The sequence below is a fragment of the Chrysemys picta genome, chromosome 4, assembly GCF_011386835.1.
Source record: "Chrysemys picta bellii isolate R12L10 chromosome 4, ASM1138683v2, whole genome shotgun sequence".
Lineage (NCBI taxonomy): Eukaryota > Metazoa > Chordata > Testudines > Emydidae > Chrysemys > Chrysemys picta.
In genome coordinates this window covers 27,712,613-27,735,623 of record NC_088794.1, presented here as the reverse complement: position 1 = coordinate 27,735,623, position 23,011 = coordinate 27,712,613, and the positions used below count along the sequence as shown (strand labels likewise).

The 23,011-nt window shown below is 46.1% G+C and overlaps 2 protein-coding genes across 2 annotated transcripts in view; one reads left to right on the top strand and one right to left on the bottom strand.

The window, feature by feature from the left end:
* The first annotated feature begins 10,308 nt into the window (after window positions 1-10,308).
* On the top strand, window positions 10,309-17,333 carry FTH1 (ferritin heavy chain 1). The gene is made up of 4 exons (XM_005289239.4): window positions 10,309-10,809; window positions 13,222-13,368; window positions 15,127-15,252; window positions 17,008-17,333. Exons 1-4 carry the CDS (start codon window positions 10,699-10,701, stop codon window positions 17,170-17,172), a joined length of 549 nt encoding a protein of 182 aa, XP_005289296.1. The 5' UTR covers window positions 10,309-10,698; the 3' UTR covers window positions 17,173-17,333.
* The window catches only part of LOC101949198 (bestrophin-1), a 22,648-nt gene continuing 16,653 nt past the window's right edge, over window positions 17,017-23,011 (bottom strand). The window contains exons 9-10 of the mRNA XM_024110626.3: window positions 22,842-22,993; window positions 17,017-22,282 (exon numbers count right to left, since the gene is read on the bottom strand). Coding sequence (XP_023966394.2) covers window positions 21,067-22,282; window positions 22,842-22,993 — 1,368 coding nt within the window. The 3' untranslated portion in view covers window positions 17,017-21,066. The remainder of the gene's footprint in view (window positions 22,283-22,841; window positions 22,994-23,011) is intronic.

Genomic DNA, 23,011 nt, shown 5'->3' with positions numbered 1-23,011 from the left:
GGTTCACAATATCTAGGGTGACCATATTTCCCTAAACTGAAAACGGGACACTGGGTAAAAGATGGTCAGTGCTCAGGGGAGTTTACTTACAGTACTCAAAAAAGATAAGGCAGTGTCATATGTTCATATATTTAATGGTTACATATATTTTACTTAAAACTCAGTAGTTACTGGCATTGTTCCTGGTCTTTCCGTTCTTCAGGATGTGAAGCTGCTCTGACGATGCTATTTTTCTGAGGGTTTACTAGTCTTTCAGCAACTTGTCATAGAATGCAGTACAGTCTAGAGAAAAGTTAACTCGCACACACAAGACAGCCTTCATTCAGACGTGATTTTTCAGAAGACCACATATCATTCATAATTGAAAAGACCCATTCAACAGTCACTGTAGTACCAGGCAGACACAGCACAAATTCCACAGCCTTGGTTAGATCTGTGTATTGTACTGCATTACGGTACATCTCTCGAAAAATCTTCTGCCACCTTTCAGTAATGGGCATTCTCTGATGGTTCCAGTCTGAAAGACAACTGGAGACAATTGATTTTGCATTAGACCACTCAAAGAGATGATTCCCATCCAACATATTTAAAGTGGGAATTCTGGTCTTGCATTTGCTCCCACTGCAGCATTTTCCTCAGCAGAGCCCACTCAAACTTTTTGGTGCACTCAAAGGCAGATCTCCAGTGCTTTAAGTAGGACAGGCATGTTGTGTAAAAATTGTCAACTACATCGTAAAACTCCTTGTCTTTCATTTGCCCGCATTCTACAAGAGTGGGCAGTAGGTTCTTCACTTCTGTTGTGACAAATCTTTCTCCAAGCCTCTCCAATAAGTGATCATGCAGGGAACGTATTTGTAGTGCAACTTCTGTTGCTGACAAATCCTTTTTCTCTATCATCTCCATTATGTTTTGGAACATGGCAGTTTGCTGGCAAATAGAAGCCACAGTTGAGTGGCAGGATCAAAGAGCTTCTTTAGCAGCGTCGGGCATTTATCTTAAGACAATACGTTCTAAGCCATTGGTTCCCAAACTGGGGGGCGTGTCCCCCTGGAGGGTCGTGAAGAAATTCCAAGGGGGGCGTGAGGCTGCCCGGCCCTTGAGCTCCCGGCTGGGGAGGCTAGCTCCCAGCCCCTCCCCTCCTGTCCACCCTCCCCCATAGTTATGCCGCCGCGCGGGTAGCACAGTTTGTGCCCGCCCACATCCCAGGCTTTCTAATAAAGCCAGTCCTGCTGCTCTGAGCGGCCTGCTAAGGGGGCGAGGGAGGGTTGAATAAGGGGCAGGAGGTCCTGGGGGGCAGTCAGGGGATAGGGAGCGGTTGGATGGGGCAGAGGTTCTGGGGGGGGGCAGTCAGGAGACAGGGAGCAGGGGGGGTTGGATAGGTATGGGAGTCCCAGGGGGCCTGTCAGAGGGTGAGGGTGTGGATAGGGATTGGGGCAGTCAGGAGACAGGGAGCGGGGGGGGGGGGTAGATAGATGGGGAGGTCCCGGGGGGTGATTAGGGGCAGGGGGTCCTGGGAGGGGGCGGTCAGGGGACAAGGATCGGGGGGGTTGGATGATGGTAAAGGATAGGTGGGGGCCATGAGGGTTTCTCAAAAATTAAAAAGGAGGCGTGATGACGAAAAGTTTGGGAACCACTGCTCTAAGCCCATCAAAAAAAATCAAAAAAATCCTGTGTATTGCTGGTCCCAATGAGAGGAATCGTGTGCTGCCATACTCTAGGAATTTGGTATATTCAATTTCAACAAATCAACAGAAATCTTTCGGCTCTTCAACACACATCGTGTAGATATGAAAGTATTTGTAAACCTTTACAGCAAAGCTCTCCACAACTAAAGGAAGACAGTCGACTGCAGTTTGGAGGTAGTTGGAGGTGCACCACACCCAATTCCAAAGATCTCCATTCCTAAGTTGGCCTGGATCTTTCAGCACAAATTGTTTTTTCCACATCTGGCACCCCCAAAGTTGGTATTGGTGTTGTCTCCACAAATTCCAACAATCTTGTCACTAGAAGAGTCCTTCTCAATCACTTGCTGGATGAATGCACACTGCAAATCGGATGTTTCTCCAGGTAAAGACGAAAAGTCAATAATTTGTGTGCAAACTCCACTCAGTGGGAGAAAATACCGTATAAGAAAAGGAAATAGTTTTGCTCCTTTTTGTTTGATGCATCAACACTAAACATAATAAAGGAACACTTGTGAAACTCAAGCTGCACTTCTTCAATGGATAAAGGGGCTAAGACATTGCAAACGATTGCCTCAGATTTTGTGCAAGCAGATGAAAACGTAGGTTGGTACAGTTTCCTAATTAAAGTTGATGTACAGTCACTAGACCGGAAACTGTGTCTATTCTGGCACTGAGTGGTAAGCAAACACTCCCTCACTGGCAAAAACTTTTTCAGCTTCTGTGTCTTGCCTCAGAAAAAATCCTGAAACACTTGGTGTTAAACACTTACTTTTATCAGCATCTCTGTGTTTCTTGCTTTGAAGGTGCTGGGTAATGTTGTTTCGACCACAGTGGGCAATGGAGAAATGTGCTCCACATGTCTCACATCTAACTTTGCTGTTGTCCACTGTTGAAGTATCTGTTTTTAAAAACTTGAACTGTATTTGGAGGTCTTCATTAAAATTACACAGATGTTTCCTGGACATTTGTATAGCAAAAAAAATGACCATACACAAACTATTGATTCTTTTAAGGAGACAGGTATGCACAAGCCCTCCTGAAAGGGTGCAGACTCACCCCTGTGGCGCCTCCTGCTTAGCTCATCCCTGCTCCGGAGCACCCTCTGCAGGCCAGTGATCTGTCTTGCCACTGGCCCCGTGTCCCTCCCAGGACCCCGGTGCCCCTTTCTCTGGGTGCTGCCCCCTGGCAGTATCCCCACAGTTCTGGGTCTCCCCCTCCCAGGGGAACCCCCACCCACTAACCCCACCTCGCTTCAGTGTAAGGCTACTGCCAGTCACCATCTAGCCCCACTCCCTGGGGCGACTGCAGAATATGCCACTCATCACAGGCAAGGTTGGGTTTGGACCTGTTTCCTTTGCCTACCCCTGGGCTGCCCTCTGCAACCCCCAGTACCTGTTGGCCTAATGCTAGGCTGCAGCCTGGGGCTTTCCAGGCTGGAGTTCCCCAGCTCCTCTGCCTTTCCCCAGCTCTGCTCCACATAGGTACCCTGTCTCTAGCTCCCTGCAGCCAGGCCCTTCTCTCTCTGAATGCAGAGAGAGACTTCTCCTGGGCCTCTGGCTCACAGCCTTTATATAGGGACAGCTGAGGCCTGATTGGGGCCTGGCCCAGCTGCGGCTACTTCCCCAATCAGCCCAGCTTTTTCCCCTGCCACAGCCCTCTCCCAGGGCTGTTGTTAACCCTTTCCAGGCAGGAGCGGGTGACCACCCCGCTACACCTCCCCTTCCACACACAAAAGGAACAAAAGCATCACCTGGTAACATCATGTGATTGGTGGCAGCACTGCCTTCACAGCTGGGCAATGGAGAGCATCAGCTGCTTGCTGGGGTGCCAAGCTCTGAAGACAGCGCTCCCGCCAGCAGCAGCACAGAAGTAAGGGTAGCATACGCCACCCTTACTTCTAACACAACCAGCCCTTGAAAAAGGAGAACATGTGTGTAAACGAACTGTCTATGCTCCTTGTAGGGATTTTTTGGATACATGATGTCAGCCTGCCTCTGCTGGGACCCTGCTCCTGATAGCCCCGTTTTGCTGAATCAATTCCTTGCTATGGGCCAAGTTAATCTCCAAATCAAAGGGTTTACACCAGAGATCTCTATGGCCTGGGAAATCTGCTACTGAAACTCTAGGGTTTGCAAGTGGCCCAGCATCTGAACACACCACTCTGACTCTGTGGCAGGCAGCCTGTTTGCTTCAGGGGGACTCTTAGCTACCACAAAATGTGCAATTAAAACCCCTTCCTATTTCACACTGTCTCGTCACTCAGGCTCCCAAGCTAGGCAAACATTGGAGCTGTGGCAAGAACATCACGCTGCTTTCAGCCTGCAGCTGCAACTCAGCAAACCAACAAAACCAGCATTTACAAATGAGAGCACTGCCACTAACCCCCATTGGATGACTTGCGTGTGGCATCCTTCAACCCTGCTGATGCTGACAATCCATTTAGCCATGTTTTGTGCCCATCCATAAATGGGGTTCCCACCTTCTCATAGCTGACCTTGCACTGAGCTGGTAAGAAAATTAATTTAATGCTTCTATACAGTCTCCTGGTCAAGTTGCTGAAAGCATTCTATATTGAGCCTCGTGGTAGGGAAGGCTCAGACAGACTCTGAGGCAGTGGAGAAGTAAGGGTGGCAGTACTATGTCACCCTTATTTCTCTGCTCTGCCGGCAAGTGGGGCTGCTGCCCAGGGGGTCAGTTCTGAAAACAGCGCTGCCTGCCAGCAGCAAATTTCTCTGCTACTGCTGGCAGGCATTGCTGCCTTCAGAGCTGATCACCCCCTCCCACCTCCGGCAGCAGCCATAGCTCTCCGCTCTCCACTCTGTAATACTATTACTCTTTGTGCATCCTGCTCAAAGACCAGGGACTGCAGTCACTGAACTCAGAGAGGAGTGCACCATTCTAATATGTGCAGCACACTCATTGTACCAGAACACCAGGCTGCTTGAGAGGGGGTCATACATCCCTGAGGCACAATCCTTTAAGTAAACTCCTCACTATCCTGTGATGCAAGCAATGGGCAGCTGTCCCAGGTTGACCCAGACATAAGAACTACCTGTAGTGTCCAGTCAGAGAGTGGGGGCTGCAGCCTGGAGCGGGGGGACAGTTTTGAAAGCAGCGCCGCCTGCTAGAGCAAATTTCTCCAATGCTGCTTGTGGGCAACGCTGCCTTCAAAACTGATCCCCGGCAACAGCTGTCGCTCTCTGCTCTGCCTTGCAGCTGGAGAGCACGCGGTGGGGGCAAGGGGGAACACCGATTTGAAGGTAGCGCTTCTCTAGTGCTGTGCCTGCCTTCAGAGCTGACCCCGGGGCAGCAGCCTTTGCTCTCCGCTCTGCCCTGCAGCCAGAGAGAAGGGACTGCTGCCTGGGTGGACAGCTCTGAAGGCAGCACTGCATGCACAAATCAGGGACAAATGCCCAGTTTTAGTGAAAAAGTAGGGATGGCCAGAACAGAGCTGAAAAAGGGGACCGTTCCGGCCAAAACGGGGACATAAGGTCACCCTAACAATATCGCAGCTGGACTCTCACTTTGCTTCACTTTGTTCTTATATCTTATATCTGACTGACTGGCGATGCCCTTGGCTGACAACATTCTAGGAGGTTCCAGGAAAATGATGTTCTCAGAAAGTCTTGAAGGTTCCACGAGATTCTACAAAGGTCCACAACATTCTAGGAGGTTAGTGAAAAATGAATCCACATACGGAATACCTGAAACATTTTACGTCAAACATTCTATTTTCCCTTTTGTTGCTAACACCAAAAACAGCACCCTGAGCCTGGTGTCCCACAAGCCCAGCACCCCTGGCAGTCGCCTGGGTCGTCTGCCCCTAAATCCAGCCCTGGCTGCAGAAGTGGGGACTTAGTATTGCTGAGACACATGGTTACATGGTATGTTTTAGCTCCCTGACTGGATAAGACCAACTCTTTATATCTGGTTTCTATGTTTACAAGTTCAAAATTCACTTTCTGCAAATAGTCTCAAATATTTGCTTAAAATTCACAGTTTAAGCCAACATTCCTGCCCACAAACCCATTCACTGAGATATTCGCATCAAAGGGGGCACAGAGACAGTCAAAATGAATTAGATCACATTAAAAACAGAATTGATTTTCATGGAAAGTTTTTATCAGTATTGGGCTAGGTCCAGTCCTATGTGCAGTTGTTTGTCCTAAGTGAGACATGCTCCTTCCCATAAAACTTGCTGAACTCTGCCCTGAGCCAAATAGGTGTGGCTTCTCTTTCATAACATTACATTCCAGAGTCCAAAACCCTCCAGCACAGCCGGTTATCCATATTCCCCACAGATGCAGGAGGACTGAGCTCTGCACAAATAGGGCCCCAGCTGCCTTATGCTGGATACAGGTAAATTCGGACGTCATCTACGCAATCCCATAACCTAACAGTACTTTGTGTTTCTGTAGCACCATTAATCAGAGAACCTCAAAGCATTTTGCACATATAATTAATCACCCTCCCAAAAACTGTGAGGAAGCTAGGTGATATTGTCCTCAGAATTCCTGATGCCCAGTCCTGAGCTTTAATCACTAGATCATATTGCCTTCCGTGCAAAATGGCAGAGCTATAAATAACAAGGGAGCTGGCTCCATTCATCCAAAGGTACACAGGGGTTCAACAATCTGGAGCTTGTGTAGAAAGACCATACATTGATGTTGGCCTGCCAGCAGCATGGGAAATGGCTCCATCTCAGGCCAACAAGGCAATGGCATCTGCCTGCAGAAGCAAGCCAGAGCCAGGGTGGACACAAATCAATGAAGCAAGGGTACTCTCGTGAGAAGTTAGCTCAGTCCCTGGGCTGTTGTGGGTAACGGTCAGGTTACTGACTCCTTAGAAGGAATACATTTGGACTATCAGGTTCTTTTTCCTTGTGCACTCAGTAAAACACAACAGATCTATGTGGAGATTAAAAAAGAAATGCTGGCAATTGTTTCTGATTGTGAGCAGTTCCATGAATACATTTTTGAGAAGTAATCAGTTGAGATAGAAACAGACTATAACCCACCGGAAACCTTATTAAAGAAGCATTGTGAAAAGTATGCAAATAATAATGAAATTGCAGAAGTACTCATTAAATGTGAAATAAAGGCTGTGTAAGACCCTTCTTAGAACACAATTGTTTTCAAGAGCTTCCATGAACAGTGAAAGCAAAATGCTTCAGGGAGAAGAGTCTGATGTAAATATGACTCAAATACTACCCAGTTCTAGAACAGTATTGGGCAAACACAAATGAGAAACACAAACCTACAACAGTTTGAAAGAATATTTCTAGATGGATGGCCTAGAGAGAAAAAGCCTACGAACCTGCAAGCATAAAATCTACTGGGATTATAAATATGAAATTGCTGAATATGAAGGGATTCTGCACAAAGGGCATCATATTATAAAAAACACACAGCATGAGGGTTGGAAATGCTACGCTTACTTCATTGTGTCCACCTGGATATTGAGAAAAGTAAGAGGAGAGCCCAAGATGTCTTATTCTGGCCAGGCATAAATGTTGTAATTAAAGCTAAGGTTTACAATTGTGAAATCTACAATCAATACAGAAAGCAGAATGTAAAAGAACCGATGAAACCACATGACATTCCTGATCACCTTTAGCCTAAGGCTGGCACAGAACTATCTGAGTTAAATGAGAAAGATTCTCTCTTAGCAGACTACTGCTCAAGTGTTTTTAAACTGAGCTGTTGCACAAAGTTTCATGTAGCAATGTAAAAACACATTGTAAATCACAGTTTGTTCACCACGAGATTGTGGAAGAATAAATAGCACTGGCCCACAATTCATAGGTAATTCATTTTGGCAATTCTCTGTTATATAAGTTCAAATACACCATGTCATGCACAGTCAAAAGAATTAGTAGGCAAGTCAGTGCAAACAGGAAAGAACTCGATTCAAGAGAACTACCACTTTGTAGGTTCAACATTAGCATTTCTAGAATGTTGCAATGCAAAGCACAAGGATTTTTTTTTGGATTGTCTACCCCAGTGATTCTCAAATTTTTGTACGGGTGACTTTCACATAGAAAGCCTCTGAGTGCAACCCCCTTTATAAATTAAAAACACTTTTTTATATTTTTAACACCATTATAAATGTTGGAGGCAAAGCAGGGTTTGTGGTGGAGGCTGACAGCTTGCGACCCCCCCATGCAATTACCTTGCGACCCCCGGAGGGGTCCCGACCCCCAGTTTGAGAACCCCTGGTCTACCCTGACCTTCATCCATGACTTCTCTATTACTATTTTACTAACTGGCCATCTTAGGTTTTGTTTCTTATTTTAACTGACATTATGTTTTTCTGTGCATTTAATTTAAATAAGGAAAAGAATAACCTACAGTACAACACTGGAGTTAGTGATTACTGATTCCTGCCACATGATAAAGGTGTTAAACTTTCTCACCCTGACCCAGGTCAAGTGACTTGAACCAGGAAATAAAATTTAGTTTCTTACCAGGACTCGTGTGTGTCATACCATTATTATATAATTTGTCAGCTTTACCAACTTGTTGTCCTCTTTCTCCTCTAAGTCGTTAACATATAAAATCACGTGTTGATCGCTGCAAGACCCTATCAAAGAATTCCCTTCACTTTGAGGAGTAGAGATTTCTTACAACTCAATTAATTCCCTATTGTTTGACTAGTTTGTAAGACCCATTGGGATTTTCACTTAAACTAGGTGGTTATTATTTTCCTTAAGAGCCTTTTCTGGAAGATTCTGTCAAAAGTGTTTTAAAACCCCAGTAATCTCCGATCAGTCATTCATAAATAGTCTTCTGTGGTTATCTGCCTCATAGAGTGAAATCTTGTCTTTAAAGTGCATTGTCATTGTGTTACGTCCATCCAATCACTTGTCTGTTACGATATCAAACTTAAATTAGCAGCGGTCATTGTTACCCAATGGAGCATTTACACTCATTTCCTGTACAACTCAAGTCATCTTCAAAACAAACTGACAGAAAAACAATGGTTATGTATGGGATCAAGAAATTACTTCTTCCCAAAATACCCCACCCTAATTCATAAGTATTTTAGCTAGTTCATATAAAAGTAGTTAAAAAAATCTATTATTATTGTTGTTCTAGGAGACTATGCATCTACCTTTCAAAACACTCAGGGCCAAATTCTGCCCTCAGTTTGCCATTTGGCAACCCTACTAATTTCACTCAGGTTATACAGATGTACATAAGGAGAAATTTGGCTTCAAGACCATTTTTATTATGGACTAGGAGACTCTGGCCATTCTGGCTCCTTGGGTTTTATAACTGAGCAGATTCAGTCCCGAAAAAGATGTCATCAGAGCAACGCCCATTTGTCTCACACCAGGAAACAAAAGTAATGTCTGGGAAATGACAAATTAAATATAAGATTAAAGTGTTAAAAAGGTTTCTTGTTTATATTTTGTTTATAGAAAGTACGCTTATTAAGTTTGCGGATGATACCAAACTGGGAGGGATTGCAACTGCTTTGGAGGACAGGGTCATAATTCAAAATGATCTGGACAAATTGGAGAAATGGTCTGAGTTAAACAGGATGAAGTTTAACAAAGACAAATGCAAAGTGCTCCACTTAGGAAGAAAAAATCAATTTCACACCTACAGAATGGGAAGAGACTGTCTAGGAAGGAGTACGGCAGAAAGCGATCTAGGGGTTATAGTGGACCACAAGCTAAATATGAGTCAACAGTGTGATGCTGTTGCAAAAAAAGCAAACATGATTCTGGGATGTATTAACAGGTGTGTTGTGAGCAAGACACGAGAAGTCATTCTTCCGCTCTACTCTGCTCTGGTTAGGCCTCAGCTGGAGTATTGTGTCCAGTTCTGGGCACCGCATTTCAAAAAAGATGTGGAGAAATTGGAAAGGGTCCAGAGAAGAGCAACAAGAATGATTAAAGGTCTTGAGAACATGACCTATGAAGGAAGGCTGAAAGAATTGGGTTTGTTTAGTTTGGAAAAGAGAAGACTGAGAGGGGACATGATAGCCGTTTTCAGGTATTTAAAAGGGTGTCATAAGGAGGAGGGAGAAAGCTTGTTCACCTTAGCCTCTAAGGATAGAACAAGAAGCAATGGGTTTAAACTGCAGCAAGGGAGGTCTAGGTTGGACATTAGGAAAAAGTTCCTAACTGTCAGGGTGGTTAAACACTGGAATAAATTGCCTAGGGAGGTTGTGGAATCTCCATCTCAGGAGATATTTGAGAGTAGGTTAGATAAATGTCTATCAGGGATGGTCTAGAAAGTATTTGGTCCTGCCATGCGGGCAGGGGACTGGACTTGATGACCTCTCGAGGTCCCTTCCAGTCCTAGAATCTATGAATCTATAAAACCAGCCTTCAGTAAGGTGCTAGTGAGCTAAAAGCAACAATACCCACACACGTTTTTAAAGCAATTTGTGATCCTTGTAGTGGAGGCATTATAGAAGTGCAAATTATTGTTATTTCTTTATTATTATTATAAAGTGCTACACACGGATGGTCCTTTATGTCATACACATAGTTGGGCCAGGTCATCTTCCCAAGCAATGGGCTGTATTATTCTGTCATGAATTGAGACAGAGAGAAAAAATGTGTGTGTGTGAGTGCATGCGACGGCTGGCTGCTTGCGGGCATGGGGGAATTCTGAGGGGGGAGGTTGGATAGCCACAGATGGGGCCCGCTGTCCTTGTTGTGTAGCAGAGACACATCCCAAGCCCGGGCACTCCCAGCAGCAGAACCTGCTGAGTCACGCTGAGCCAGGAGTCCCCACCTCTGCTGCGCCTGCCTCCGCTTGCGCGCGCGCGCGGGCTGGGCGTGACCTTCCTACGCGCTCTACGACGTGGGTATATAAGGCGGCGGCGGGGGCTGTAGTGTTCAGACCACGCGACCCAGACAGACCCGAGCCCCGGAGGTTCCTGCTTCAACAGTGTTTGGACGGAACCGCCGCCGCCGCTCGGACCCCTCCGACCCTTGTATCCTCTCGGCTCCCGTAGTAGCAGCAGCAGCAGCAACAACAACAAGAGCGGCGCCATGTCTTCGTCTCCATCCCAGGTGCGACAGAACTACAACCAGGACTGCGAGGCGGCCGTCAACCGCCAGATCAACTTGGAGCTCTACGCCTCCTACGTGTACCTCAGCATGGTGAGTGCCGGGCCGAGCTGAGGGGGGCCCGGCCGGGCCGGGCCTCGCCTCCTACACGCACCTCAGCGCGGGGAGCGCCGGGGGGACCGGGTCTTTTACAGGCACCTCCCCATGAGGAGCGGCGGGGCGGCTGTTTCAGCGCCGCGGGGGGGCACGGTCCGGTCGGGTCAGTACTTCCCCCATGGGGGCGCTGGGCCGGGCCTCTACCAGGCACCTCAGCAGCGTGAGGAGACACCGAGGGGGAGGGGGCGGGCCTGGGCGTTGCGGGGCCGCCCGCGCTCTCGCCTCCTTTGTTGCTCGGCAGCCGGCGGGCGGGGCGGGCCCCGCGGGGGGAGGGTGTCAGCCTTGTCCACGCGCCCCTGCCCCGTTCCGGCCCCCCCCGGGGCCGGGTCTGTGCCCGCCGGGGGACTCGGCACCGAACGGGCCCCGGGGCGGAGCCGCCTGACGCAGCTGATCCGGCCCAGTCCCGGAGCTGCCTGGCCCGCAGGGGAGGCGCCTCCTGGCAGAGCCGCGGCGGCGGGCGCGGCCCGTGTTTATCTGCGTGCTGCAGGCAGCGACCCCTGAACTGCCCCGCGGGGCTGTTATCGGCGGCAGCCCGTCCTGGGGCCGGGGCCGGAGCAGAGCCTGCTGGCGAGGCAGCTACCGCCCCTGGGCTGGGTCCCTCGCCCTAGGGCTCTTCTTTCTGGGAGGGGGCTCCTCTTTGTAGGTACATTGTGACTCTTTATGTAAAGGGTTTTCTCCCTGCTGGCGAGGCCTAGTATTGAGCTTAAGATGGTAGAGCACAGCCCATAAATGTATATTTCACTCCTCCGTAATGGACTCGGACTCTCTGGTCAGAGATGCCCCTTGAGGTAAAGAGAACTTCAGACTACTTTTGATAGTAGATGGGAGTGTTTGGTGTACATCTGAGGTGCCATATGAATTGCCACAACAGCACTAGAAACTGTCAAGTATCTGCTAATCCAAGTATAATGATTCAGAGTTGCTTGGCATTTGAAATAAGAGAAGAGCAGGCAGGGTTTTGTACATATTGCTCCCTTCAGTTGTGAATTGACCTCAACTAAGTAGGTGCCTACTGCTCTGTACAAACACTGTAAACAGCGATCCCTTGACCTTTATTCGTTTGCAGTGGCATCAAAGTTCTGTTAGATTAGTTTTTAGGTTAGCTTTATCACCTGCCCAGTGGCTTATAAAACTAATGTGGCTGTTGCAAGAAAAGTACATTTGCAGAGTGACCCTTAAAATGCTTCTCAATCAGCTCTGAAGTAGATCACTCTGGAATTTTTCCAAATGTCCCAAATCTCGTCATGTTCAGACTTCAAAAAGCACCAAAGTGTGGTTAAGAAGTTTAAAGAACAGAACATGCTTTTTAACATCTGACCTAGAGAAAACAAGATGTCAGACGAACATAGCACTAGGTCCTGTATAGAGCTCAAAACATAATCCAGTTTAGCAAAAAAGATAATTTACAAACATGTTCCTTTCTCCAAAAGTGAGACCAGAACTTTCTTTAACTCTCCTTTTTCTTAGCGCATCCCCCCCCCCCACCTTTTTTAAAAGCACAAAGAAACATCAGGCCAAAAACTTGTTGGCGCAGAGCCGGCAGTCTCTGCATGGCTCTTCTGAAGCCATGACATGTCCCAGCCTCTTCTAGGCAGAGGAACAGCCACAGGGGCTCGGTATGCAGGCTCTGTGCACTGCCTCCATTGTGAGCGCTGGCTCCTCAGCTCCCATTGGCTGGGAACCAATGGGAGCTGCGGGGGTGGTGCCTGTGGGTGGAGGCAGTGTGCGGAGCTGCCTGGCCGGGCCTCCTGCCTAGGAGCAGCAGGGACTTGTTGCTGCTTGCAGGGAGCTGCACAGATCTGACACTCCAAAACCCCTGCCACACCCAAACTCCCTCCCTCCATTGGTAAGTAACTCTTACTTAGCCAGCATTTTGGACTAACTGGCACTCTCCACATTCCCCCAGCTTGCCAGATAACAGATTATACTGTAGTAGTGGTGTATAACACAATTCATACATGCTAAACTGATCTCTTCAGTTTCTCTTCCTTTCTACTGTCAGATTTTTTTAAAGTATGGTGCTCAGAAGGGATACAGTTCAGCCTTTTGTGGGGGGGGGGAAGAGAGAGTTAGCAGAAATCTAATTGGCTTCATAATGCAGGTGACAGGGAGAGCAGGGGTGAAATGGCTGGGCATGTGTGCACCAAGTCACTCTTAGGAGCACAGGTATCAAGGTGCAGTCTGCTACAGAGTGAAAGTTACTCCACACCCCAAAGCCTGTTAACTTGACAGAGCTACAGAATGAAGGCAACAGTAGGAATAACAGAATTCAGTTGATTATTGAGATCTGCATTCACAGGCTCACAGACTGAAGAAGTCTTGATTGTAGTATCTGAATTTTGTTTTCAGTCTTTCTATTTTGACCGGGATGATGTGGCTCTAAAGAACTTTGCCAAGTATTTCCTGCATCAGTCCCACGAGGAACGTGAGCATGCTGAAAAACTCATGAAGCTGCAGAACCAGAGAGGTGGTCGCATCTTTCTGCAGGACATCAAGGTTAGCAGCTGTGCTAAGGAGACTGCTCAAGGGCATGAAGTGTGGTATGGTAACTTCCTCTTCTGGTCTGCTCCCAGGCTGGAAGAGAGGGGCTATGAAAACCAGTATGGGCAAACAAGTTACTAGTGTAACAGTAGGCACATAGATATTTTGTGTATTATAAATTTGTGAATAGGCACTAGGAAAAAAGTTGCAGGGTGGAGATGTGGTAAGTGACCATCCATGATAGTTTGATACTGGTACTAGTTTCTCCGTATGTAAGTCTTTCCTGTGATACCACTACACATCTAGTCTAAAGCCTTGGCTACACTGGCAATTTACAGCGCTGCACTTGCTGCGCTCAGGGGTGTGAAACCCCCCCCCCCCCCCCCCCGAGTGCAGCGCTGTAAAGCGCCAGTGTAATCAGCGCTGCACGCTCGCTCGCAGTGCTGCAAGCTATTCCCCTCGGAGAGGTGGAGCTCTCGCAGTTCTGCCGAGGGAGCTCTCACAGCACTGCCACGGCAGCGCTGTGAATCCGCAAGTGTAGCCAAGGCCTTAGATGATGTATTTAGAGCTGCTTCTACCCTGTACAAGAAATAACCACCTTCCCTGCTAGTCTCTTGCAGGTCATATCAACTAGAGCTCTCCCTCAGCCCAGCTTCTGTTTTGTCTTGCAAGTGATGTTAGTACTCTTAGATTCATGGTTGCCAGGGAAACATGACTATTATGGTGTTTCCAATGGCATGCTATGCCTTCACTGCATAATTCTATGGGAGCAGATTAGCTGAGTCTGTAATCAACATATCACTAAGCCAGTCTGGATAATTTTGTATCAGCCACGTGATATAGAAATGACTCTTTAGAGATTCAAAATTCTTAATTGTGAGTCTCAAATATAAAGTAAAAATAATAAAGGCATTCAGGAGAATCCTTCTAGAAGCAATTGAACTGTTCTGTTTTTACATATCCCCAGTGCTATAACAGGTGTCTTGAGCATCAGTCTGGTCAGAAGACTGCATGTTGCAAGGGTTTTCAGAACACCAGTAATTACTTACCACTACTATCTTCACTTCCTAAATAAAATCAGGGGTCAGGAGCACTGGCTCTTGCATAACAAATATTCTGGTTCTCACTTCCTTGCCCCTTCTTTTGGAGACCTGGGTTGGCTTAAAGCAGTGGATTATCTGGCTGAAGACCAGATTTCCCTGTAGTACTGAGCTGCTGGTGAGTCTTCTCATGATACTTAATTTTCAGGCTGCACACTAGGTCACTTTTGCCCATGTATAGAAGCTTCATTTATTGAAATCTGTTTGGAGCATCAATCCTCTAACTAGATAGTAAATCTGTCATCTGTACATATGTGGCCTTATATTAGCAGCTGTCACTAATGTCAGACCTTCAAGAGACACCAATAAGATCACTTTGGAGAGATGCTTAGATAATGTGGTGCTAACAAACTTGGATAGATTTGGGACTCTTTTTAAACAAGGCGAACACTACTGTAATCTAAGCAGAGTGTTTAGTACTATGCTGCTCTGAGGTTATATAGATTCTTGAACTGCACCTCCATACTGCCATTATGGCAAAAACATTCCTAACCATCTGGTAAGATGGACCATAGTTCAGAAAGGTAACTTGCCAAACTTAGACCTTCAAAGTCCAGTGTTTTGGTTCCAATGAAATTCTGTTGAACTGAGTTTGTTCTCACTACCCTGCTGCTGTGCGTGACCTCTGATGGCAGCTAAGTTGTGGTTGTGTGCTGTTTCTTTTCTATGTTAGAAACCAGATCGTGATGATTGGGAGAATGGGCTGACAGCAATGGAGTGTGCCTTGCACCTAGAAAAGAATGTGAACCAGTCACTCCTTGATCTGCACAAGCTTGCAACTGACAAGAATGACCCTCATGTAAGTGGAAGCTGAAGCTGTGATTGGAATGTGGTTATGCAAGCCTTTAACGATGGAGGGTTATTTGCAGGGGGGCGGGGTGTCTAACCATGCAATCTCGGTAACACAAGCAGGGCCTTCCCCCAAATCTGAGGAAAGGGTAGAATTCAGAGTGGAGCAACTTAATTTGAAGGAGGGCAGCCTGCAACTTAGTCCCTTTACTATAGTTAATATAAACATCCACTCAGTCCTATGAAAAACATTGACAGAACTGATGGGTTATTGAATTGGCTGATAAAGCACTGTGGTGTGCATGTGGGTGGCATTAGGCTGTCTTGCAATCCTTTTCTCCAGCTATGTCTTGAGAGAGCTGGCTTGTTCAACAGCAGAGAACCTCTATCTGAACATATTTCTGGAAAGCTGACTGAAAATAATGCTTAGCTAGAGTGAGAAGCATAACCAGCTCTTTGTTCATATCTCAGTAGCCTGTGACTGGCTGTGGATTCATTCTGATTCTCCGCTTAATATGACTCTAATAGCTATCTAAGATGCCCATGAAGCTTTGGGCTGCTCTTATGCGCGGGAGGTAAAAGTAGCTGTGAATCCTGAATTAATGTCTGAAAACTTGCAGGTCTCCTGTGAATACTACAACTTTATGGAGACTCCTCAAAGCTGGAAACTTAAACAGAATTTGGAGGGGAGTGGGAAGAGGTTGATGACTTGGTGATGCATGAACATGCATTGTGAAAATCTGAGATTCAACTGTAGAAATTCAGGGGCAAGCATAAGATCAGGGGATTGAGTAAATGTACCTAGTTTTCTTAAATGGCTAAAGGCAACTTGAACACTCCCAAGTATTCAAAGGGTGTAAATAGTAAAGGTTGTAGTATTTAAATTTCTAAGTGGAGGCTTCCATAGCTAGAAATAATTGAAGGAATAAGAGACCAACTCTAGTATAGTCTTGGGCAGTGGTGAAAGCTGCTTTGGAGTTGGTTGTGATGTCAGTATAAAACATCCTGATTCCAAAAATGAAACTGGTATTTATCCAGTTAAACACATAATCATCCCTGGTATCTAAGGGCTTTTGTGCACAGAGCTGTAATGTGGAGTACAGAGGTGTGATTACTAAAGTACACTGTATTGTGCATTAATTAGTCTGTGTAGACCTTGCTGCTGCACACTAAAGATCTTGTCTGAAACAGCACATGTTAAAGCAAGCTAGGGAACATTATAAAGATTACTGATTACAGTACATATTACTGTAACATGTATAATGCCATACTCATTAAGGTGTATATACAAAGAGCTCCAAAAACCTGGAAGCTTTAGACATACACAACTCCACTTACTAAAAAATAAACCCTAAAAATTAAATTAATGAACCCCTGGAAAACAGAAGCCCTGTCAGTATACTACTGGGCACTGGGATGTGCCTATGTATAGGTGATCTGGGATCTTTCACTTTCAAATAATTTGAGATGTTTTGGGGTCTCTGGTAAATGAAAGGCTTTTCTCCTTTGGTGGTTCTAGAGTATAACCCTGTCTCAAGGGGTTGGGGGGGGGGGGCAGTCCTTTTCTCCCCTTGGAAAGAACCATGTAGTACGAAATCAAACTCCCATGCCTAATGAACTGGCTTAGGAGGTAGTGCCATGCCCCTTTCCCAATCATACTCTGGAAAGTGCTAGAACCCAAGATCCATTCTTTGATTGTCAGGACCTCCCCTTTGGCTGAATAAATAATACTGACATGAGTTAAAACTCTCCTTCCTTCTTTCAGTTGTGTGACTTCATTGAGACCCACTACCTGGATGAGCAGGTGAAGGCCATCAAACAACTGGGTGACCATGTGACCAACCTGCGCAAGATGGGGGCACCCAAATATGGAATGGCAGAGTACCTCTTTGACAAGCACACCCTGGGGGACAGTGACAGTGAGAACTAAAGCCTCAGCATAGGCCACCCATGGGTTTCAGTAGGTCTCCTAGCTTGCCCAGCAGTGCATGCATCTACTGTTTAGATAATGTCATCCTGTACCAAAAATCACACCTTTGTTTCTTTGTGTTTGTAACACCTTACATCCAATAAAGTGACTTGTTTCAAGTTTTTCATTTGCCTTGCACTGTAATATGGGAGTGAATCCTACATGTGGAGATTTCACAGCATATTCCTGACTTATTGTGGGATGACCATCTCAGAATGGGGGTCAGCTCTGTGAATACACTAGTGGGGGCACTGACTGGGCACTATTCCTCTGGGTTCACCACAGATCACAGCCTATGACTTAAGTTTACAATGTTAAGTAAGTAGGGGCGGTGTTCCCTACCACTAAGACCTACTGTAGGTATTAGTCTGTAAGTATACATGCACTTGGTGTATAGAGAGAAGGCTTAGCTAAAAACTGCAGTGGGAAAGATAATCATAAAGGAAGTATCAAAGAAAAACAATCTCTGCTCTCCCACTCAAAGGTTTGTCCCCTGACCTCTTTACCGATACCACCCCCAGAAGCTTTGAGAAACACCTTGCATTATTAGCTAGCTTCCTGTGCTGAAAAGGCATGGGGAAGAAAAGCTAGGCAGGTGAGTAGAGAATAGAAGAATTGTGGACTAATATTCTTCCGCAGGAGGTTTTCAGGCTGCCTCTAAAGACAACCTTCTGCAGGGAAAGGAGTGCCTCACTTACAGACAGCCCCCCCTCCCCCCCCCAGCCTGAAGCAAATACTTACCAGCAACTACACACCACACAACAAAAACACTAACCCAGGAACCAAACCCTGCTACAAACCCCAGTGCCAACTCTGTTCACACATCTATTCAAGGGGCACCATCATAGGACCTAACCACATCAGCCACACCACCTGGGGCTTGTTTACCTGCACATCTACCAATGAGATGTGTGCCAGCAATGACCCTCTACCACATACATTGGCCAAACTGGACAGTTTCTACACAAAAGAATAAATAGACACAAATCTGACATGAGGAATCACAACATTCAAAAAAAAAAAAAAAGAACACTTCAAGCTCTCTGGTGACTCAGTAACACATCAAAATGGCAATTCTTCAACAAAAAATACCTTAAACAGACACAGCTGTGAAGCTGCAGATCTGGAATTAATTTGCAAACTAGATACATACAATATGATGGGGGCTAATTTAGCTACAACCAGTCAGGAAAAAGATCTTGGAGTCCTCGTGGATAGTTATCTGAAGATGTCCATGCAGAGGTGGTCAAAAAAAGCAAACCGGATGTTAGGAATCACTAAAAAGGGGCTAGAGAATAAGACTGAGAATATATTATTGCCCTTATATAAATCAATAGTACGCCCACATCTCAAATACTGTGTGTACAGATGTGGTCTCATCTCAAAAAGGATGTACTGGCACTGGAAAGGGTTCAGAAAGGAGCAACTAAAACGATTAGCGGTTTGGAACGGGTCCCATATGAGGAGAGATTGAAGAGGCTAGGACACTTCCGCTTGGAAAAGAGGAGACTAAGGGGGGATATGATAGAGGTATATAAAATCATGAGTGATGTGGAGAAAGTGGATAAGGAAAAGTTATTTACTTATTCCCATAAAACAAGAACTAGGGGTCATCAAATGAAATTAATAGGCAGCAGGTTTAAAACAAAAGGAAGTTCTTCACGCAGTGCACAGTCAACTTGTGGAACTCCTTACCTGAGTAGGTTGTGAAGGCTAGGACTATAACAGCATTTAAAAGAGAACTGGATAAATTCATGGTGGTTAAGTCCATTAATGGCTATTAGCCAAGATGGGTAAGGAATGGGGTCCCTAGTCTCTGTTTGTCAGAGGATGGAGATGGATGGCAGGAGAGAGATCACTTGATCATTGCCTGTTAGGTTCACTCCCTCTGGGGCACCTGGTATTGGCCACTGTTGGTAGACCGGCTACTAGGCTAGATGGACCTTTGGTCTGACCTGGTATGGCCGTTCTTATGTTCTTATTTTATGTTCTTAGATACCATCAGATTAGGCCTGAATAAAGACTAGAAGAGGTTGGGTCATTACAAAACCTAAACTTAGTTTCCCCAATACTAATTTCTCCCTACTATTACTCACACCTCCTTGTCAACTGTCGGTAATGGGCCTCTCTCTTACCACTTCAAAAGTTATTTCTGCTCCATTGGTATCCTGCTGTTAATTGATTTATCTCATTAGACTGACTTAACAAATGTTAAAGCACCCCACATCCTTTGATGTATTTATACCTGCTTCTGTATCTTTTATTTCATACATCTGATGAAGTGAGTTTTAGCCCATGAAAGCTTATGCCCAAATAAATTGGTTAGTCTCTAAGGTGCTACAAGGACTCCTTGTTTGTTTGGGGTTTTTTGTTTTGCTGATACAGACTAACACGGCTACCACTGAAACCTGTCGTCATACTTCAATTTAGTTTGGATGAAGGTCAAGCAAAGTCAGTGAAAGCTCCTGAGTCTTTGGGATATATAGGGGAAGGGGAAAACACGGTATCCTCTGGAACACCACCACCATTCAGTGTAAACTAAGGAACTGTGCATCAGGGCTGTGGATTCTGAAGCACAATTCTCTCCAAGTATGTACTGCAGAACAATAACTTCTAGAAAATTCATCAGCCCATCTTTACTGTAACTTGCAGTTCAAAGCTGTTCTGAATAACACCTAAAGCTTCTCAAAAGTATTGTGAATGGTGTCTGAAATGCACCCATTTTGCTAGCTACAGAAAAAAGCTGTTGCAATAAAGGTGTGTGTGTGGGGAAGTGTCTTAAAATGGAAAACCTGCATGAACTAGATTTCTGTGCCTGGGGGCTGTGCTCTTTAGATAAGAGGGTTCTGTCTATTGCTTCTCTTAAAACAGGGCTGTGGGCAGGAGAGAGCAGTCATCCCTAGCTTCTGTTCACTGATGTAGTTTCTTGAAACTGCAATGAGGAAGTGGAGCATCTGTTTCTTGTGTTTGACCTCGGCTTGTTTTCTTTGTCAGTGTGCTTTAGAATAGGATTCTGACTAAGCCATTTTTCCCTTCAGAATTTTTTTGAAATCTGCCATATAAACTACTTCCTTTTTTTCTTTTCTTTTTTTTTAACATGAGAGCTAACACACTGACTCAAAGCACTTGGATTAATGGGTGTGGGGAGATAGAGAAGGGGCAAAGTACTTCAGGGGTGGAGGACTGTGTGAGCAATACTACAGCTTTATTATGCTGATCCCCTCTGATTCTAATTCTAGTCACATTCAGCTACCTACAATCTAATGAAATCATCTGCCCCTTGGCTAGTCAGTCCTTTCCTCCTCTCTTTCCTCCCCAAACTTTATCACATTTCTAATGTTTACATATATCCCCTGCACTTGTTATTGGGTCTCTTGTGGCAGACACCAGTAAGGCTGAGTGCTGGTGTGGTTTTGTAACAGGTCAACATTCCAAGCATATTTAGGAAACAGACTTCTGGTTTAATATGTATCTGCACCCAAGTTGCCAAAATGCTGGTGTCCTATGTTGCTCCATTCTCAGGCACTTGCAATTTATGAAGAATTTTATAAAATAATTTTTTGCTTTAATTGTATAGGTATTCCCACAGGTGTGACACTGAAGTACCACGAACTGTTCTTGTACACTCTAGTGCATGAGGTTCATTGCTAGTAAACTGGCCCTGGGAACAAGTTCATGCCATCATCCATCAGGTACTGAAGCCCCACCCTTTGGCAGTACATGGCTGGTATGGTTGTGCCTCTTTGTAGAAGCTTTATGCATCTTGAGCACCAATATCATTTGGTGTAAAGACAATGCAGTATCCTTAATAGGAGGGTATCTCAGCAGTCAGAAGGAATCAATTGGTCTCTTCATTTAGCTGTATCTATCCACTTCATCAGACACATTCTCACTGGTTTCCATGATCACCTCCATCAGCCCCACGTAGTCACCCTCTGCTAAGGAGATACCGGAGTCATTAGGTGAGGGACTCTCTGCTCTCCTCTGTTCCTCAGTGTGATGAGCACTAGCATTTCCATTTCCTGTCTCTCTTCCAGTCCCAGAAACCTCTATGGAAGCCTGTACTAGGGCACTAGATGCATCATCTGAGCTTGGACTAGGAACAGTGGCTGAGTTCCCTAAGCGTGACCTCTCCAGCACTGGGGAGGTCACGGGGGTGAATGAAAAGAAGAGGGGCCCACTGCTACCAGGGGTTCTCATGCTGGGGGTATGAAAGTTGCTGGGATTATCTGAGTTTGGGGTGGCTGCTGGTGTCATGTTCTCCAGAGTTAGCCAGGGATGTCGGCGGCCTTTCAGACTCTTCAAGCTCTTGAAGCTACCTTGTTTTTCATGGTCTGGGGACTCTGCTAGGAAGGAAAACTTGGGGCTTTCCGATACTATAGATTGAGGCCCTGGACTCCTAACAGGGGCAACCTCATTCGTTTTATTGTTTAACGTGTTATTCTCTCCTTCCTCTACTGTCACCACCAGGGAGTCTGGGGCTTTGTCTCGCTCTCCTGGCCAAACAAAAGTTTCCTTAACTGCAGACCCAAGGGAGCTCTGGCTTTTGTCCACATCACTAGCCCTGGAAGGTGACAGGTTGGCAAAGTTGTCTCTCATTGAAGTCGAACAGGCCACGATGCTGGAGAGAGCAGGGGGCTTCTTGCGTCCTGGGCGCCTGGATGGGAAGATCATAGGGATGGAGCTGATTGGTGTCTGTGGAGCACTATAAAAGCCAGGTCTCTCATAGAAGGGTGTTGACACGAAGGCATCAAACTCTCTCAGTTTTCTATCTTCATTGTCCCATTGCTCCTGTGAACTGGAGCCTGGGTGGGAGGAATCTCCCCTTTGCTGATTGGCACTGCAGGGGCTTTCAGCTTTCCCTACATCCTGGTACAAGTAATGAGGGAAGGGGGACAAGGGGTCATTCCTCTTGCGTGGCAGGTTCATCCGGGAGGATGACCTGGAGAAACTCGGTGACTGGACCCCCAGCAGGCGGCCCAGATGTCCCAGCAGTGGCGTAGAGTGGTTTGCCTCCTCGTTCTCTTTAATTTGCTCCAGCGGCTGGAATTCCATCTCTTCTTTCTGCATGCTGGGGAGAGGCAAAACAGGCTGTTATGTACAGTGACTCTGCGAATTCTGGAAGGAATTTTCCTCCAGAGTGTGTTGAAAGAGACCTTGTTGAATGGACTTTTGCCTTCCACTATATTAGTGAGTAGAGATCAGTGAAGATCGGGGGGATGATTGCAGCACAGGGCAAGCACTGGCAAACTTCAGCCCCTGACGTCTTCCTCTATATTGCTATGGGGAGCAGTATCAAGCACACAATTGTGGACACTCGTGTTGGAGATGGGCAGAGGCATCATTACACACAAAGGGATGCAAACACAAACATGTTTTGACTGAGGAAGTCAAATCTCTCTCTCTCTCTGGGCTATATAGCCACAATCTCTTACCATGATTTCATATGCAAAAGAAAGGATTTGAGCAACGCTGAACTCCAGAGGGGCATTTGTGGCAGGGGAAGAACTGCTGCCTTCCTAGAAGAGCATTGGTAAAGTCCAGAGATAATTCAACACATTGTGGCCCTGGGCTGGGGTGTAAATCTGGCCTCCATTGATAATTTCATGTGGCAGGAAAGCTTCATTCACCTAATGTCAAAGGTCGAGCCAAGAAATGATGTCCGCTTATACTCAGCAGTGGCTGCGGTGTAGGGTGGTTGGGGGTAGGACTCGTTCCAGTACAGGTCCTTCTCCATAAGGGGCAGATCCTGGTGCATGTCATCCACAGCGAGAAGGGAGACCTGCAGGGGATGACGGGA